Below are 19824 nucleotides of genomic sequence, written 5' to 3'. Positions count from 1 at the left end.
GTCCCAGTTGCTCCTCTTCAAGTCCAGCTCTCTGCTGTGGCCCAGGAAGGCAGTGGAGGATGGCCCAAGTGCTTGGGCCCCTGCACCCGCATGGGAGACCAGGGGGAGGCACCTGGCTCCTGCTGTGGCGGCCATTTGGGGTGTGAACCAACAGAAGGAAGACCTTTCTCTCCGTCTCTCTCTCACTGTCTATAACTCTACCTGTCAAATAAAAAAATAAATAAAAAGGCAATAGAAAAAAAACACATAAAAACAGTAATGTATATTTTCCCATTTTTTAAAAGATTTATTGGGCTGGTGCTGTGGCTCACTTGGTTAATCCTCCGCCTGCAGCGCCGGCATTCCATATAGGTGCAGGTTCTAGTCCCAGCTGCTCCTCTTCCAATCCAGCTCTCTGCTATGGCCTGGGAAAGCAGTGGAGGATGGCCCAGGTGCTTGGGCCCCTGCACCCATGTGGGAGACTGGGAAGATGCTCCTGGCTCCTGGCTTTGGATCGGCACAACTCCGGCCATAGCGGCCATTTAGGAGGTGAACCAACAGAAGGAAGACCTTTCTCTCTGTCTCTTCCTCTCACTGTAACTCTATGTTTCAAATAAATAAATAAATAAAATCTTTAAAATAAATAAGCGTTTATTTATTTGAGAGGCAGAGTGCCAGAGAGAGAGAGATTCCATTCATTAGTTCACTCCCCAAATGGCTGCAACAACTGGAGCTGGGCCAGGCTGAAGCCAGGATCCCAGAACTTCGTCCACTTCTCTCACGTGGATGGCAAGAGCCCAAGCACTTGGCCATCTTCTGCTGCTTTCTCAGGCCCATTAGCAGGGAACTGTTTCAGAAGCAGAGCAGTGGGGATCACAAACCAGCGCCCAGAATGGGATCCTGGTCTCAGATGAGGTGTCTTAACGTGCTATGTCACAGCGCTGGCCCCAAATTTTACCATTTTTGTTCAAAACAAATGTGTAAACCAATTATATATAAACTCTACATAAGGCCAAATAGCACAGTGTTAACAGCAATCAGGTATTGATGATGGGACTTGTATGGCCTTCATTTTCTTTGATTCACATTTTTAAACTTTGCTGCAATAAGCATTCATGGCCTCTTTTGATCTAATGAGAATAAAGACAAAGATCCTGCAGTGAGCAGGCTGCCGGGTTCACCCTGTGCCCGTTTGGCAGTACATGAACTCATTTGTTCACTGAGTGGTTACTGGGAATCAGAGACAAGATTCTCAATCAAAACTGCTAGAATCCCAGAATACATTTCTCCTTAGACATATTTCCTAGGCATACAAATTATTATTGAACACTTACAGTAATATGGGGCCAGTGATGTGGCATAGTGGGTTAAGCCACCCCCTGCAATGCTGGCATCCCATTTGAGTGCCAATTTGAATTCCAGCTGCTCGACTTCTGATCCATCTCCCTGCCAATGTACCTGGGAAAGCAACGGAAAATGGCCCAAATACTTGGCCCTTGCCCTCATCATGGGATGGAGTTCCGGGCTCCTGGCTTAGGTCTGGCCCAGCAATGGCCATTTGGGGAGTGAACCAGTGGAAGGAAGACGTCTCTCTCTTTGTCTCTTCCTCTCTCTGTAACTTTGCTTTTCAAATAATAAGTAAATTTTTAAAAAGTAATAATTTGCTTTACAAATGCCTTGTGTTTTACTTATTTAACCAGGTTGGAATCACTCAAACACAGGAAGGACATTGCCTGTCCCTCTACTAATCCCCACACATTACGTACATGTCATGCATCAGACATATGCTCCTTAGGTGTTACTGGTTGTCTGTGGGGAAAAAAAAAAACAGGATCAGGCTATCGGTGTGAGAATGAGCAAACAGAGCAGGGGTATAATTAAACCTTTGCACTGCTGTGTGCTCTGATGTTATGATGTTGCCTCCCTTGCTTCTAGGTCTTATTCCCTGTTCAGGTGGAAAGGCATATATCAACGGATACGAAATTTCACAAGACATGGCTCAAATTAGGAAGAGTATGGGCTGGTGCCCCCAACATGATATCTTATTTGATAACCTCACAGTGGCAGAACATCTTTCTTTCTATGCCCAGGTGAGTTGGTGGGTAACAAGGATTTATTTTCTCTACATCCGTTCCTGGGAATGGGAAGGCCAACTGTGCTCTCTGACACAACCTGGGAGGGTTTTTCAGGGAAAACTTGTGTTTCCCTAATCTCACCTCTTCTGACATCAGATGTGTATGGGATTTTCCTACACCATTCAGTTCTCTAAGTCTCCAGACACCAAATGGGTGTGCTTCAATTCAGTTGTGACACCAGCTGCGGGGCTGCAAAAAAAGAGTTAGGGTTAGGGTTAGGGTTAGGGTTAGCCCTCAGCCCACAGCTGAGGGCTCTGTTCCACGGATTGCCCCCACTTTGGATGCCAGTTGTAAGTCCCAGGTGTCACCTGTATTTATGCCAATTGGGTATCAATCAAAAGTTGCCAATAACCTCCTGCTTAGGTTCCACTATTTTCTTTAGTAGCTCACAGAACTCAAGGAAGCATTTACATTGAATAGTTTATTTAAAAGGATGTTATGGATACAAGTGAGCAACAGGTGAAGAAGTAAGTGGATAAGGTGTTCAACACCTGCTCAGAAATACACGGAGCCCTTGGATTAGAGATTTTTATACAGGCTTTGTCACAGAGGGGTCATCAGTTATTAGCTCAGTCCCTAGAGGGTGTGGAATGGGGATGAGAGTTCCAAGCTTCTAATCATGGCTGGGACTTTCTGCCGACCAGCTCCCACCCTGAGGCTATCCAGGACCTCACCAAGAATCACTTCCTTAGAACAAAAGACATTCCTGTCACAACGGAAATGCCAAGGGATTTAGTTCTATGTAATAAACCAAATCAAGTGTTCAAAATATCAGAGGAGCCGGTGTTGTGGTACAGGGGGTTAAGTAACGCCTGCAGTGCTGGTATCCATATAGGCTCCAGTTCAAGTCCTGGATGCTCTACTTCCAAACCAGCTTCCTGCTAGTGTGCCTGGGAGAGCAGCAGAAGATGGCCCAAGTGCTTAGGCCCCTGCACCCACGTGAGAGACCCAGATGAAGCTTCTTGCTCCTGACTTCAGGCCGGCCATTTCAGGCATTTGCGGGGTGAACCAGCAGGTGGAAGACTTCTGTTCTCTCTGCCTCTCTCTCTCTCTCTGTAACTCTGCTTTTTTTTTTTTTTTTTTGACAGGCAGAGTGGACAGTGAGAGAGAGAGACAGAGAGAAAGGTCTTCCTTTTTGCCGTTGGTTCACCCTCCAATGGCCGCCGCAGCCGGCGCGCTGCGGCCGGCGCACCACGCTGATCCGATGGCAGGAGCCAGGAGCCAGGTGCTTTTCCTGGTCTCCCATGGGGTGCAGGGCCCAAGCACCTGGGCCATCCTCCACTGCACTCCCTGGCCACAGCAGGGGGCTGGCCTGGAAGAGGGGCAACCGGGACAGAATCCGGCGCCCCGACCGGGACTAGAACCCGGTGTGCCGGCGCCGCTAGGCAGAGGATTAGCCTAGTGAGCCGCGGCGCCAGCCTGCTTTTCAAATAAATAATAAATAAGAATCTTCAGAGGCTGGTGCTGTGGCTCAGTGAGTTAAAACCCTGACCTGGGGCGCCAGCATCCCATATGGGCGCCGGTTCTAGTCCTGGCTGCTCCTCTTCCAGTCCAGCTCTCTGCTGTGGCCTGGGATAGCAGTGGAGGATGGCCCAAGTGCTTGGGCCCCTGCGCCTAGATGGGAGACCCGGAGGAAGCTCCTGGCTCCTGGCTTTGGATCGGCGCAGCTCTGACTGTTGCAGCCATCAAGGGAGTGAACCAGTGGATGGAAGGCCTCTCTCTCTCTCTCTCTCTCTCTGTCTCTGCCTCTCTCTGTAATTCTTTCAAATAAATAAAATAATTCTTTAAAAAAAGAATCTTCAGGCCGGCGCCGCGGCTCACTAGGCTAATCCTCCGCCTAGCGGCGCCGGCACACCGGGTTCTAGTCCCGGTCGGGGCGCCGGATTCTGTCCCGGTTGCCCCTCTTCCAGGCCAGCCCTCTGCTGTGGCCAGGGAGTGCAGTGGAGGATGGCCCAGGTGCTTGGGCCCTGCACCCCATGGGAGACCAGGAAAAGCACTTGGCTCCTGGCTCCTGCCATCGGATCAGCGCGGTGCGCCGGCCGCAGCGCACCGGCCGCAGCGGCCATTGGAGGGTGAACCAATGGCAAAGGAAGACCTTTCTCTCTGTCTCTCTCTCTCACTGTCCACTCTGCCTGTCAAAAAAATAAAAAATAAATAAAAAATAAAAAAATAAAAAAAGAATCTTCAAAACAGCACTAAATATCAGAATAAAAGATGTTTCTAGAAGCCTTTCACTCAGAAAATTACAGGGGCTGTAGAGGCTCTGTCAGTCATCAGGACAGAGGCCACATTTTCATTTCTTCCTATGTTGGTTTTTTTTTTTTTTCTTAACAGGCGGAGTGGACAGTGAGAGAGAGAGACAGAGAGAAAGGTCTTCCTTTTCCATTGGTTCACCCTCCAATGGCCGCTGCGACTGGCGTGCTACAAGTGCACAGTGCTGATCTGAAGCAAGGAGCCAGGTGCTTCTCCTGGTCTCCCATGGGGTGCAGGGCCCAAGCACTTGGGCCATCCTCCACTGCACTCCCGGGCCACAGCAGAGAGCTGGACTGGAAGAGGGGCAACCAGGACAGAATCCGGCGCCCTGACCGGGACTAGAACCCGGTGTGCCAGCGCCACAGGCGGAGGATTAGCCTATTGAGCCGGGGTTCCAGGCATTTCTTCCTATGTTATACCCTTTAAACCTTTCATGGGTACTAGACCTTCAGGAAGAAGAGGTGTGGCATTTAAGATTTCTGAGTTAAAGTATCTCTAAAAACTATTTTAATTTTTTTACTATTTATTGAGGTAAGATTCACCATTCTGTTTTTTTTTGCAATGTCCAGATCTGTGGCTTTCACTGTGCTCACAGTGGTGTGTGATCGTCAGCACTGCTGCACGGTCCGGCACTCCCATCACCCCAGAGTGCACTGGGTCCCACTCAGTGGTCGCTGCATCGCTCCCTCCCCCACCCCTAGCAGTCACTCCTCTGCTTTGTCTCTGTGGATTTGCCTGTCTTGGCTGTTTCATAGAGATGGAGTCAGACAATATGTGCCTGGCTTGTTTCCCAGAACTTGCTGTTTTTAAGTTTCATCTGTGTTTAGCATGTACAAATACTGTGCTCCTTTAAAAAAAAATGATTTCTTTACTTATTTTGAAAGGCAGAGTTACAGAGAGAGATTTTTCCAATTCTGATTGACTCTCCAAATGGCTCCAATGGTCTGGGCTGGGCCAGGATGAAGCCAGGAGTCAGGAGCTTCCTCTGGGTCTGCCATGTGGGTGCAGGGCCCCAAGCATGTGGGCCATCTTTTGCTGCTTTCCCAGGAGCATCAGCAGGAAACTGGATCAGAAGGAGAGCAGCCAGGACTCAAACCAGCACCCATATGGGATGCCGGCACTGCAGACAGAAGCTTAACCTGTAACACCACAACACCAGCCTGAATACTCCTTTTGATGGTTGAATAATATGCCATTGCGTGGACAGGCCACATTTTGTTTATTCACTCATCAGCCGGTGGACTTATTTCCATTCTGTTGTGTCCTGGCTGTTCCTCTTCCAATCCAGCTCTCTGCTATGGCCTGAGAAAGCAGTAGAAGATGGCCCAAGTGCTTGGGCCCCTGCACCCATGTGGGAGACCCAGAAGAGGCTCCTGGCTTCTGACTTCAGATTGGCTCAGCTCCATCCATAGTGGCCATTTGGAGAGTGAGTGCTGGGGCTGGCACTGTGGCATAGCAGGTAAAGCCGTTGCCTGCAGTGCCGACATCCCATAAGGGCATTGGTTCAAGTCCTGGGGAGTGAACCAGCTTCTCCTTTCCTCTGTGTGTAACTCTGGCTTTCAAATAAATAAATGAATCTTTTTAAAAAATAAAGACAGCCGGCGCCGCGGCTCACTAGGCTAATTCTCTGCCTAGCGGCGCCAGCACACCGGGTTCTAGTCCCAGTTGGGGCGCCGGATTCTGTCCTGGTTGCCCCTCTTCCAGGCCAGCTCTCTGCTGTGGCCAGGGAGTGCAGTGGAGGATGGCCCAGGTGCTTGGGCCCTGCACCCCATGGGAGACCAGGAAAAGCACCTGGATCCTGGCTCCTGCCATCGGATCAGCGTGGTGCGCTGGCCGCAGCGCGCCGGCCGCGGCGGCCATTGGAGGGTGAACCAATGGCAAAGGAAGACCTTTCTCTCTGTCTCTCTCTCTCACTGTCCACTCTGCCTGTCAAAAAAAAAATTAAAAAAAAAATAAAGACAAACACTGCTTTCTTAAAGATTTATTTTTATTTATTTGAAAGAGTTACAGAGAGAGGTAGAGACAGAGAGAGGTCTTCTATCCACTGGTTCATTCCCCAGATGGCCACAACAGCCAGAGCTGAGCCGATCCAAAGCCAGGAGCCAGGAGCTTCTTCCAGGTCTACCATGTGGGTGCAGGGGCCCAAGGACTTGGGCCATCTTCTACTGCCTTCCCAGGCCACAGTAGAGAGCTGGATCGGAAATGGAGCAGCCGGGACTAGAACCATCGCCCATATGGGATGCTGGTGCTTTGGACCAGGGCTCTAACTCTCTGAGCCATAGTGCTGGCCTGGATAAACACTGCTTAAAAAAAAAAAAAAAAAAAAAAAAAAGAGAGAGAGAGAGAGAGAGAGTGCACCATCGGATGGAAGACCTTTCCATCCGTCTCTTCCTCTCTCTGTAACTCTCTTAAATAAATAAATAAATAAATAAAATCTTTAAAAAAATGAATAGTGCTTCTGTGAACATTAGAGTTTTTCAATTGAACACCTATTTTCAGTTCTGGGTGTATACCTAGGAGAGAAATTCATGGGTCATATGTCAATTCTGACTAATTTTTTTTTAACTTTTTGAGAAACTGCCATTATAGTGGGTATGGGGTTGTATCTCCTGGGTTTGAGTTGTGTTTCCTTGATAACCATTTTTCTTGTGTCTGTTTCCATTTATATTCTTCAGAGAAATGTCTATTCAAGTCTTTAGCTCATTTTTAATTAAGTTGTTTACATTTTTGTAGGTTTTTTTTTTTTTGATAGAGTTAGACAGTGAGAGAGAGAGAGACAGAGAGAAAGGTCTTCCTTTTTCCATTGGTTCACCCCCCAAGTGGCCACCACAGCCAGTGCGTCGCAGCCGGCACGCTACACCAATCCGAAGCCAGGAGCCAGGTGCTTCCTCCTGGTCTCCCATGCGGGTACAGGGCCCAAGGACTTGGGCCATCCTCCACTGCACTCCCGGGCCACAGTAGAGAGCTGGCCTGGAAGAGGAGCAACTGGGACAGAATCCGGCGCCCCAACCGGGACTAGAACCAAGGGTACCAGCGCCGCAGACAGAGGATTAGCCTAGTGAGCCACAGCGCCGGCCTACATTTTTGTAGTTGTTATCAGAAGTTTTGAAAATTATTTTCCAGATGCTAGACCCTTATCAAATATGATTCACAAATAGTTTCTCTCATCCTCCAACTTGTCTTTTCCCAAGTGTTCTTTGATGCACAAGTTTTACATTTTGACAAAGTGTAATTTATCTATTTTCTCATTTGTACTTATGCTTTTGAAAAACATTGTCTAGGATTTTCACCTGCATTTCCTGTTAAGATTTTATTGTTTTAGCTCCAAATTCAGATCAGGGGCCCATTACGAGTACATTTTTTGTAAATGGAATGAGGCGGGGGTCTGAAATTACTCCCGTGTGTACATCCAGTTGTCTCGGCACCGTTTGTTGAAAAGGCTATTCTTTTCCCCCACTGAATGGTCTTGGAACCCTTGTCAAAATCACTTGGTCACATAAGTCTGAGATGCTGCCTGGACTCTCAGTTCCGTTTTATTCTGTGTCTGTCTGCGCACCAGGACCACGGTGTTTTGATTATTTGTAGGCAGCTTTGAAATCAGAAAGTGTGAGTCCACCAACATTGTTCTTCTTTTCAAGATTGTTTTGGTTATTTTGATTCCCTAACATATTCTTGTGAATTTTGGGATCAGCTTGCCCATTTCTATTCAAAAAAAGCTATTGGAATTTTTATAGGGATTGTATTCAACTTTATAGGTTGTTGTGGATGGTAATGTTATTCTTTTTAAAAATAAATAAATAAATATTCCCCATATGGTGATTAAAGACCTTTTTTTGTAATGGTCTTTTTTTTAAAGATTTATTTATGGGCCGGTGCTTTGGTATAGCAGGTAAAGCCATTGCCTGCAGTGCTGGCATCTCATGTGGGCGCTGGTTTGTGTCCTGGCTGCTCCACTTCTGATCCAGCTTTCTGCTATGGCCTGGGAAAGCAGTAAAGGATGGTCCAAGTTCTTGGGCCCCTGAACCTGTGTGAGAGACCTGGAAGAACCTCTGGGCTCCTGGCTTCGAATTAACCCAGCACCGGCCATTGTAGTGAGTGATCAGCGGATGGAAGACCTTTCTTTCTCTCTGCCTCTTCTGTCTCTGTGTAACTCTGACTTTCAAATAAAAAAAGAATGAGCCAGCGCCACGGCTCACTAGGCTAATCCTCTGCCTAGCGGCGCCAGCACACCAGGTTCTAGTCCCTGTCGGGGCGCTGGATTCTGTCCCGGTTGCCCCTATTCCAGGCCAGCCCTCTGCTGTGGCCAGGGAGTGCAGTGGAGGATGGCCCAGGTGCTTGGGCCCTGCACCCCATGGGAGACCAGGAAAAGCACCTGGCTCCTGGCTCCTGCCATCGGATCGGCGCGGTGCGCTGGCCGCAGCGCGCCGGCCGCAGCGCGCCAGCCGCGGCAGCCATTGGAGGGTGAACCAATGGCAAAGGAAGACCTTTCTCTCTGTCTCTCTCTCTCACTGTCCACTCTGCCTGTCAAAAAAAAAAAAAAAAAAAAAAAGAATGACAGGGAGAGAGAGATCTTCCATTTGGTGGTTCACTCCCCAAATGACCACAATGGCTAGGGCCTGGCTGAAGCTAGGAGCCAGGAACTCCATCTGGTCTCCCACAGGGGAGGCAGGGACCCATGTACTTGAGGCATCATCTGCTGCCTCCGAGCAAGTTAGCATGGAGGGGGATCAGAAGCAGAGCAGTGGGTCTCAGACTGGCAGTCCATCAAGGGCTGCCGGCATCATGGTGGCAGCTTAACTCAACATACCACGTCTGCTCCAGTAATGTTATTTTTAACAATATTTAAGATCCCAATCTAAGAACGGGAAATGTATTTCCATTACTTTTGGTCTTCTTTATTTTCCTTTAACAATGTTTTATAGTCTTCAGTGTACAATTATTGTACTTCCTTGGGCAAATCTATTCACAAATACTTTATTCCTTGTGACGCTAATGTAAATGCACTTGTTTTTGTAATTTCATATTTGATTGTTCATTGCCAGCATGTAAAGAAACAACGGAAATTTGTATATTTATCTTTTATCTGGAACTCTGTTGAACTCATTTTTTAGCTCTAATAATCTTAGTGGATTTCCCACTTGGCCATGATGTGTAATTCTTTGAACAGCTGCGTTATGCTTACTTTTAATCAAAGTTATGTGTTCATTGACATGATTCAAAATGCAAACGCCTTTTGTCTGTCCTCTTCCCTGAAGGTAGTACGTTTCTAGTTTATCTTTCTTTTTAAAACTTTTTTATTTTTTCAATTTTTTATTATTTGAAAGGCAGAGAGACAGGGACAGAAACAGAAACAGGGTGAAATCTTCCATTCACTGGTTTACTCTTCTAGCCTGCAAAAGCTGGGGCTGGGCTAGGCCAAAGCCAGGAGCCAGGAGCTCACTTTGAGTCTCCCACACGTGTGATGGGAACCCTACTACATGATTATCTGCTGCTGGGTCAGAAATGCAGCTGTGACTCGAACCCAAACACTCCGACACGGAAAGTGTCCCAGCCACCTTGCCTACTGCCTGCCCTGTGTATCCCTCTCATGTGTATTTATGTATATACAAGCTAAATGTTGCTCAGGTGGGTCAGCCTCCCATCAGAGTGCCTGCCCTGTCTCTCCTTGGTCCTGTGGTCTCAGCTGAAAGGCCTGTCGCCCCACAAGTGCCCCGAGGAAGTCAAGCAGATGCTGCACGTGCTGAGCCTGGAGGACAAGCGTGACTCCCGCTGCCGGTTCCTGAGCGGGGGGATGAAGCGCAAGCTGTCCATCGGCATCGCCCTCATCGCAGGCTCCAAGGTACGCAGCACGGGCCAGGGCTGCACTGGTGGTAGACACATATACCGAGCAGCAGGGCCCGTGGACAGTGGGCTCTAGCTCCTGCTGGGCCTAGGCTGGCCTTTAGCCATGGCCCAGACATTTCAGCCCTTGGTTCCCTGGATGCACAGTCTTGCATGGGCAGTTGTGTCTCTTCTTTGTAGAACTGAAGCCAGCTTGACAATCCCTGTGAAGCCACAGGGGCCTATTGCACAACCAGCCTGAGCTTTGGGACTTAGCTCTGCTGTCATCACAAGGCTGTGTCTCCCCCTCTACCTCCAGGTGTTGATTCTGGACGAGCCCACCTCGGGCATGGACGCCATCTCCAGGAGGGCTGTCTGGGACCTGCTGCAGCAGCAGAAGAGCGACCGCACCATCCTGCTGACCACCCACTTCATGGATGAGGCCGACCTGCTGGGGGACCGCATCGCCATCATGGCCAAGGGGGAGCTACAGTGCTGCGGGTCACCGCTGTTCCTCAAGCAGAAATACGGTGAGCGCGGGAGGCGGGCGGGTGGTCCGGCCTCTGTCCAGGATGGGGTCAGTGCCTTACGGTGAGCGCAGGAGGTGGGTGGGTGGTCCAGCCTCTGTCCTAGGACAGGGTCAGTGCCTTACAGTGAGCACAGGAGGCGGGCAGGCGGTCTGGCCTCTGTCCAGGATGGGGTCAGTGCCTTACGGTGAGCACAGGAGGTGGGTGGGTGGTCCAGCCTCTGTCCTAGGACAGGGTCAGTGCCATGAGGTGGGCAGGAGGTCTGGCCTCCGTCCAGGATGGGGTCAGTGCCACTGGACCACTGTGTGCAGGCAGCCGCCCCCTGTTGGTGTTTGTTAAGGGCCCTTCTCTGGACTTCCTGCTCCAGGGCCCGTGTAGGGAGACCCCAGGCCAGGTGGAGGGGCTGTGAGAAGCAGGAAGAAATGAAGTGACAAACAGTCTCTGAGATGCTGGAGTCAGAAGGACGGTGCTTGGGTTCCAGTCTGCCACTTTACTGCCTTTACCCAGGAGGCCATGTTAGTTTTGCCTTTGCTTTCTTTCTTTCTTTCTTTCTTTCTTTCTTTCTTTCTTTTTTTTTTTTTTTTTAGACAGGCAGAGTTAGGCAGTGAGAGAGAGACAGAGAGAAATGCCTTCCTTCCATTGGTTCACCCCCCAAAATGGCTGCTAGGGCCAGCGCGCTGTGCCAATGCAAAGCCAGGAGCCAGGTGTTCCTCCTGGTCTCCCATGTGGGTGCAGGGCCCAAGCACTTGGGCCATCCTCCACTGCACTCCCTGGCCACAGCAGAGAGCTGGACTGGAAGAGGAGCAACCAGGACAGAATCCGGCGCCCCAACCGAGACTAGAACCCGGGGTGCCAGCACCGCAGGCGGAGGATTAGCCAAGTGAGCCACAGCGCCGGCCTTGCCTTTGCTTTCTAATCAGTGAATCAGAGAGGGAGCTGTTGTGTTCCTTTGGGAGGGATTGTGGGTGTAAAGGCACTGCACAAGTGATGTTTCTCTGCTGTTGCCATCCTTGTCCCCTGCAGGCATCCCCCACTGTCCCCCTGCTCATGCAGGCCAGGTTCCCTCCCTCTCTACCTCTCTACCTGCCTCTCACCAACTGCTCTCTGCTTTCTGTGCTGGCTGACCTGGTGATCTCTAATCCCTTCTCTGTGTGAAACATTCGTGTGTATCCCCTGGCCTGAGCCCTGTGTCTGCAGCTCAGACTGCCTGTCCCAACTCTGCTTGGGAGCTGACTTACTCCACTTCCTGTTGCGGCACCAACACCTGGGACTGACTGACCTATGAGACAAGGTTTGTTCTGGCTCATGGTCTGGAGGCTGGGCAGTCCCATGTCGTGGCCTCATTTGTGAGGGCCGTGGGCTGCTTCTGCTGCTGGCAGAAAGCAGGATGGCACGTAGCTGTGTCCATTAAGAGAAGGGAGAGAGAGCGGGAGAACCTGAACTTGCTTTGCGACAACTTGCTCTTCCAGTGGATGATGCAGATGCCTGAGAGCACGAGCTCACTCACCCCAGAAAGGCATTGATGAAGTCATGAGGGCTGTGCCGCACCGAGTGCACCACTCGGACCCCTGCAGAGCCTGTGCAGAGCTGAGCTCTGCTCTCCTACCCCGCGTGCTCTGCTACAGGCTTTGTCATCTTCGGAAAAGCAGCTCCATCTTCCTAGGTGCTTGGCTAAAACCCTGGAGGCTCCCTGCCCCTGTCTTTCTCATACTGCATCTGCAAACCTCACAGGTCCTACCTTCAGAGTACGTCCAAGCTGTCTCCTGCCTCTCTACCTCTAACAGCGTGCTGGCGCCTGGGCGCAGGGCCCCGTCTTCTCCCACAGGGGTCACTGCAGATGCCTCTGCTCTTGCCCCACCTCCCTCTATTCCCAGCCCACCAGGGGCACGTGACAGTGCATGCCACCTGCTGATGCTGCCCAGTACCTCTAGGGACTTTGCCTCCCACTCAGAGTGAAAGCTGGAGTTGGGAGTGGCCAGTAGGACCCGACTGGCCTGGCCCTGCTACTCTGGCCTCATTCCTGATCCTCCCTGTCTCCTGGCTGTGCTCCTCCCCTGAGGCCCCTGCTAACCAAGCCTCTGAGACTACCCACGGCTGTGCCCTTTTGTCCCTTCCACAGCGGTCACTCTCGGTGAGCTTCCTCCATCAGTTTAAAGTCACACCCCCCTCCTGTGCCCTCCTCTGTTTCTTTCTCTAACGCTCTATAAATTGTACCTATATATCTTGTTTTTTGTCTGCCTCTCGTTCCTTAAATGAAAGTAGGGATTCTTTAAAAAAATTATTTATTTATTTGTATTTATTTCAAAGGCAGAGAGGCAGAGACAAACAGGGATCATCCATCCGTTGACTTATTCCCCAAATGCCTGCAAACAGGGCTGGGCCAGGCCAAAGCCAAGATTCTGGAACTCAATCTGTGTCTCTCATACGGGTGGCAGGGACCCAGGCGTTTGATGTGTCACATACTGCCTCCCTGGCTGTGCCTTAGCAGGCAGCTGGACTGAAAACAGGCAGCACGTGGACAGTGCTCTGGTATGGGCATCCTGAGCAGCAGCTTAACCTGCTGAGCCGCAGTGCCAGCTCCCCGCTCCCAGAGTGGGAGTGTTTGGTTCAGTGCTATTCCCTCAGCAGTGCCTGTCCGTCCTGGGCCTCAGGAGAGGTTTATGGAATGAGTAATGTCCAGCACGTGGTGACAAGTGTTACTGACTGCTGAAGCAGTGTTTGTAGTACCGTGAGGCGTGCGTCCCCAGGAGCATGAAGTGATTATTACACAGGCTGCTTTGTACTTTGCCTCAACTTTCAAGGCCCCTGCCTCCTCACCTTTCACTTCCCCTGGTTACACTTGAAGCACATGTTGTCCTTAATGTAGCCCCCCTTCCTTTTGGGTGGCTTTGCTACTTCACCATTGTCACCTCCGTGTTCTGAAGCAGAAAGGGAAGACTCACAGGAGCGCTACTGGGCAGGCTGTGGCACAGCAGTTAAGAGGCACTTAGGGGCCGGCGCCATGGCTCCCTTGTTTATCCTCTGCCTGTGGTGCCGGCATCCATATGGGCGCTGGGTTCTAGTCCCGGTTGCCCCTCTTCCAGTCCAGCTCTCTGCTGTGGCCTGGGAAGGCAGTGGAAGATGGCCCAGGTCCTTGGCCCCTGCACCTGCGTGGGAGACCGGGAGGAAGCAAATGGCTCCTGGCTTTGGATTGGCATAGCTCCAGCCATAGCGGCCATTTGGGGGGTGAACCAATGGAAGGAAGACCTTTCTCTCTGTCTCTCTCTCTCACTGTCTAACTCTATCTGTTTAAAAAAAAAAAAAAAAAAAAAGAGGCCCTTAGAATGCCTGCATCCTGTGTTGCAGTGCCTGGGCTCAAGTTCTTGCTCCACTTTGATTCCAGCATCCTGCTAATGCTTGTACTCAGAGGCAGGAGGTAGTAGATCAAATACTTCAGTCCCTGCTACCCTCCTGGTTTAGCCTGTCCACACCCCAGATGTTGCAGGCATTTGGAGAGAGAACCAGGGGGTGGTGCTGTGGCACAGCAGGTATTAAAGCCCCAGCCTGCAGCGCCACCATTCCATATGTGCACTGTTTCAAGTCCCAGCTGCTTCTTTTCCAATCCAGCTCTCTGCTGTGGCCTGGGAAAGCAGTAGAAGATGGCCCAAGTCCCTAGGCCTCTGCACCCACATGGGAGACCCTGAAGAAGCTCCTAGCTCCTGGCTTCAGATCAGCTCAGCTCTGACTGTTGCAGTCTTTTGGGGAGTGAACCAGCAGAATAGAAGGCCTCTCTCTCTCTGGCTTTACCTCTCTCTCTAATTCTTTCAAATAAATAAAATAAATGCTTAAAAAAGAGAGAGAAAGAACCAATAGATAGAAGCTCATGCTCTCTCCGTCTCTCTCTCTTTCTTTCTTTGTCTTTAAAAAAATAAAATAAATTAAAAAAATTTTATACAAGACTAGCACTACAAAACTTCCCAGGTGAGTTCCATGTGGTTTCAGTTTGACTGCATGTTTCTCTCCATGTGGTCTGAGACGAGAAGTATGAAGAGTGATGTTGCTTCATGGTCTTTCCAATGGTGTTTCAGGTGCAGGATATTATATCACTTTACTGAAAACACCTCGCTGTAACACAGAGGCACTTTCTCACCTGATGTATCATCACATACCAAATGCTGTTTTGGAGTCCAGCGCTGGAGAAGAAGTAATATTCATACTTCCTAGAGAGAGCGTGCACAGGTATGTGCTCCGTGTCCCCCCCCCCCCCCCCCGAGTGTGCTCTGCCTGAGCTCTCAACACCTGAGGGGCCTGGGCCCTAGGCCTGGGATTTGCTGGGAGCTCTCAACACCTGAGGGGCTGCGCCCTAGCCCTGGGATTTGCTGGGAGCTCTCAACACCTGAGGGGCCTGGGCCCTAGGCCTGGGATTTGCTGGGAGCTCTCAACACCTGAGGGGCTGCGCCCTAGGCCCTGGGATTTGCTGGGAGCTCTCAACACCTGAGGGGCCTGCGCCCTAGGCCTGGGATTTGCTGGGAGCTCTCAACACCTGAGGGGCCTGCGCCCTAGGCCCTGGGATTTGCTGGGAGCTCTCAACACCTGAGGGGCTGCGCCCTAGCCCTGGGATTTGCTGGGGAGTTAGCACCCCACAGCCGAGTGCACACTGGATACAGGGTTGTGTTGTGTCAGCTCCCTCCTTTAACCCGCACGGGCTCCCAATTGCCTTTAGTTTAAATTCTGTCATATGGCAGAGTTCCTTGATTGTGTGAATTATAATTCCTTGTGCCCACGTTACTGAGTTCAGGTGAAGAACTTAATTGATTTTCCTTTTGATTGATTATTTCAGACCTCAGATTCCTGACACTAGCCTCTTTCCTCTTCGCTCCTTGCTGTTACTTTCAGATCAGAACATTACCTTAGGGGCTGGCGTTGTGGCAGAGCGGGTTGGGCCTTTACCAGCATCCCATGTGAGTGCCCGTTCGGGTCCCGGCTGCTCCACTTCCGATCCAACTCCCTGCTAAACTGGCCTGGGCAGGGCAGTGGAGGATGGACCAAATGCTTAGGCCCTTGCCACTCATGTGGGAGACCCAGATGAAACTCCTAGCTACTGGCTTCAGGCTGGCCAGCCCTGGCCATTTCGGTCATCTCTGGAGTGAACTAGCGGCTGGAGGATTTCTCTCTCACTGTCTGTCCCTTCCTTTCTCTCTCTCTTTTTCCCCTTTCCTTGTGACAATTTTTTTTCCTTTTCTTCCAAGATTTTTTTTATTTGAAAGGCAGAGTTAGAGAGAGAGAGGGAGAGATAGAGAGAGAAAGATCTTCCATCTTCTAGTTTACTCCCCAAATGGCCATGACTGCTGGGGCTGGGATGAGGCTGAAGCCAAGAGCCTGGAACTTCATCTGAGTCTCCCACATGGGTTGCAGGGGCCCAGGAATCTGGGCCATCCGCCGCTGCCCTCCTAGGCACATTATCAGGGAGCTGGATTAGAAGTGGAGTGGCTAGGACTCACACTGACAGCTATGTAGGATGCCAGCCTCACAGGTGGCAGCACCCAAGCACCAGGTCTTGGTGTGACAATGGCATGTATGAGAGCAGGAACTGTGAGGCCATCTTTGCAGACTGGCAGTGCTCCAAGGTAGACAGTGCACCGTGGAGTCATCGCAGACCTATGTGAGTGTGCACCTCACACCGGAGCTTCACAAGCATGTGAACGTGAAACTGAAGACCCCGTAACCGTGCTGGGGATCACAGCTCTCCCCTCGGTTGTTGACTGAACAAGTGGAACCAGAAACTCACTAGGGACGTCGCATGCCCTTGCTGTCAGTGTGCAGGGCTCACCACAGCTGCAGAGCCCCGTCCTCTCCAGGTGCCTAGCGGATGCTTACTGCAACGTGCTAGGCTGTGAAAACTCCAATAAACTCCAGATAAACTCCAAAAATTTGAAATGTGGATTATGATCTCTGACTAAAGAAATAAATTATGATCTCTAACAATGGAATTAAGTTAGAAATTATTACAGTAAGTTCTCTAGAAAATCTACAAATATTTGGAAGCTAAAAAATATACATCTTGAATAACTCACAGAACAAAGTGGAAAATATTTTGAACTGAATGATGATGAAAACAACATCAGAAATATTGAGGAGGGGCCGGCGCTGTGGCACAGCAGGTTAACACCCTGGCCTGAAGCGCCAGCATCCCATATGGGTGCTGGTTCAAGACCCGGCTGCTCCACTTCCAATCCAGCTCTCTATTATGGCTTGGGAAAACAATAGAAGATGGCTCAAGTCCTTGGGCCCCTGCACTCGCATGAGAGACCAGAAGATGCTCCTGGCTCCTGGCTTCACAGCTCCGGCCGTTGCAGCCAACAGGGGAGTGAACCAATGGATGGAAGACCCGCCCCCACCTCTCCTCTCTCTGTGTAACTCTGACTTTCAAATAAATAAATAAATCTTAAAAAAATGTTGAGGAGCAGGCATTTGATGTAGGGGTTCAGTTGCCACTTGGCGCAGCTCAAGCAGTTGAGCCCCTGCCAGCCATGGGGGGACCTGCATTGAGTCCCCAACTCCCAGCCTCGCCTGACCCAGCCCTGTTTGCTGTGGTCATATGGGGAGTGAACCGGTGGATGGGAGACTCATTCTCTCTCTCTCTGTTTTTCTGTCTCCCTCCCTTCCTCCTTCCCTTCCCCCCTCTTTCCCTTCCTCCCTTTCAAATAAAATGAATTAATTTGAAAAATTTTCAGATGCTGAAGGAATGCTTTAAAATGTACTTTTTAAAGCTTACATTAGAAAAAAAGAAAGGCTTATCATCACTTGACCCAGGGTGTGTAGAAGGGAAGAAATTGTAAGGAAAGAAAACAATGAAATGGGAAACAAACAAATGGAGAAAACTTTAAAAACTTGAAGTTATTTGTTTTAAAAGATTAATGGACTCTTAACAGGACCATTAAAGAGAAAAATATTAACCAACATCAAGAATGAAAGAACTGCTGTAATTGCAGAGAGCCTGGAGTCAAAAAGGGTAATAAAATATCACAGTTAAATAACTTGGATAATTTAGGAAAAGATGAGCTGATTCCTTAAAAAAAACACACACACACAAAAACTGATACAAATGGCACAGAAAAATATGAATAATAATATATCTAGTTATGAAATTGAATTTTCTTTTTGACAGGCAGAGTTAGACAATGAGAGAGAAAGAGAGAAAGGTCTTCCGTCTGTTGGTTCACTCCCCAAATGGCTGCTACTGCCGATGTACTGCGCCGATCCGAAGCCAGGAGTGAGGTGTTCCTCCTGGTCTCCCATGGGGTGCAGGACCCAAGCACCTGGGCCATCCTCCACTGCCTTCTCAGGCCACAGCAGAGAGCTGGACTAGAAGAGGAGCAACCAGGACAGAACCAGAGCCCCAACTAGGACTAGAACCCGGGGTGCCGGCGCTACAGGCAGAGGATTAGCCTAGTGAGCTGTGGCGCCAGCTGAAATTGAATTTTCAATAAAAGTATTCCCAGAAAAGACACCTCTGGATGACCAGTATTGCAGTAAGCTGACACCTACAATGCCGGCATCCAACATGGATGCTGGATGAAGTCCTGGCTGCTCCACTTCAATCCTGTTCCCTGCTAATATGCCTCAGAAAGCAACAGAAGATGCCCAAATGCCTGGCCCCTGCACCCGCGTGGGAGACCCAGAAGAAGCTCCTGGCTCCCAGCATCTGCCTGGGCCAGCTCTGGCCATTGTGGCCATCTGAGGAGTAAAGCAGCAGATGGAAGGTATGTCTCTCTCTGCCTCTGCCTCTCTCTCTAATTCTGCCTTTCAAATAAATGAAATAAATCTTTTTGGAAAAAAGAAAACAAACCTCTAGATCCTGTCAAACATCAAGGGAAGAAATAGTCCCATGCTGTAAGAAAATAGAGAAAGGAGCACTTCTCAACTCATTTTAAGGACAGCACAACCCAGATACCGAAACCTGGAAAAACTGAGAGCAGAAAACCAGGCTAATATTCCTCAGGAGCACGGACACAAGGGTCTCATGGAATGTGAGTCATCTGGAAGGTGCAAGGTAGCCTCATTCGTATGTCTGTGCCTTGCAGGGATGTCTGGAAGGGTAGGCCCAGCTGGCACTGTTGCCAAGGACATCTCCAGCATGGGGGACGCATGGTAGTGCGACCATTTGGGGACTGAACCAGTGGATGAAAGAACTCTCCTCTCTCTCTTCGCCTCGCCTCTCCTCTCCTCTCTCTCCTCTCCCCTCCCTTCTCCTCCCCTCCCCCCCTCCCCTCCCCTCTCGTCTCTGCTTCTTTCTTGCTCTGCCTTACAAATAAATAGATCTTTAAAAATAATTACCTTGCATCTGTCACGTGCTGATGGAGCCGTCCTGAGGCAGATGCTGTTGCCTCACTGTTTGGGTTCGCGTCCTGCAGGGGTGAAGCTAGGGTGACAAAGGTGGGACTGAGCTCCTCACACAAAGCTCACGCTTTTTCTGTAGAGAGCTAAGCAGAGTGCTGAGGGATCCACCTTCCATCTTTCAGAAATAAAACTGCTTTCCTTCCAGGTTTGAATCTCTGTTTAACGACTTGGAACTGAAGCAGGCGGAGCTGGGCATCGCCAGCTTCGGGGCCTCTGTCACCACCATGGAGGATGTGTTCATTCGGTGAGTGGGGAGGAAGTGATGGCTCTGGAGACCTCCGGCTGCAAAGAAAGGCTTTTGAGGACCATCTGTCTAAGCAGTGCCCACAGTGGTGGTGGCTCAGACCCAGGGCCTCCAGCCCAGACTAGTACTCCAGTAGTGGGGACGTTGGATAGTGGAGGCGATGTTAAATGTAATTTTCAACAGTTTTAACAGAAATTTCTAGAAATGAAAAAAGCATTGTGTTGTATTAGTTGGAATGTTTTTGCCTACCTGTAACAGATAACACTGGCTCAGCTGGTATAAACAATGAGTATTTTTCACTTCATTTAAAAAGAATTCCTTGGGACCAGCACCGTGGCTCATTAGGTTAATCCTCCACCTGCGGTGCCGGCATCCCATGTGGGCACTGGGTTCTAGTCCCGGTTCTTCTTCCAGTCCCGCTCTCTGCTGTGGCCCAGGAGGGCAGTGGAGGATGGCCCAAGTGCTTGGGCCCTGCACCTGCATGGGA

At 50.1% G+C, this 19824-nt stretch overlaps 1 protein-coding gene across 19 annotated transcripts in view; it reads left to right on the top strand.

Moving 5' to 3' along the window:
• LOC100346422 (ATP-binding cassette sub-family A member 17) overlaps nt 1-19824 on the top strand; it is a 102788-nt gene that overhangs the window by 46879 nt on the left and 36085 nt on the right. For 18 of the 19 annotated variants that reach the window (XM_051836206.2, XM_051836205.2, XM_051836201.2 and 15 more), the window contains 5 exons: nt 1915-2069; nt 10051-10206; nt 10507-10717; nt 14782-14932; nt 19239-19337. In XM_051836206.2, the coding sequence (XP_051692166.2) occupies nt 1915-2069; nt 10051-10206; nt 10507-10717; nt 14782-14932; nt 19239-19337 (772 nt within the window). The remainder of the gene's footprint in view (nt 1-1914; nt 2070-10050; nt 10207-10506; nt 10718-14781; nt 14933-19238; nt 19338-19824) is intronic. The other variant, XM_051836204.2, reaches the window with a different exon arrangement.

Source organism: Oryctolagus cuniculus, chromosome 19 (assembly GCF_964237555.1).
Source record: "Oryctolagus cuniculus chromosome 19, mOryCun1.1, whole genome shotgun sequence".
Classification (NCBI taxonomy): Eukaryota; Metazoa; Chordata; class Mammalia; order Lagomorpha; family Leporidae; genus Oryctolagus; species Oryctolagus cuniculus.
This window is presented reverse-complemented; position numbering and strand designations above follow the sequence as displayed.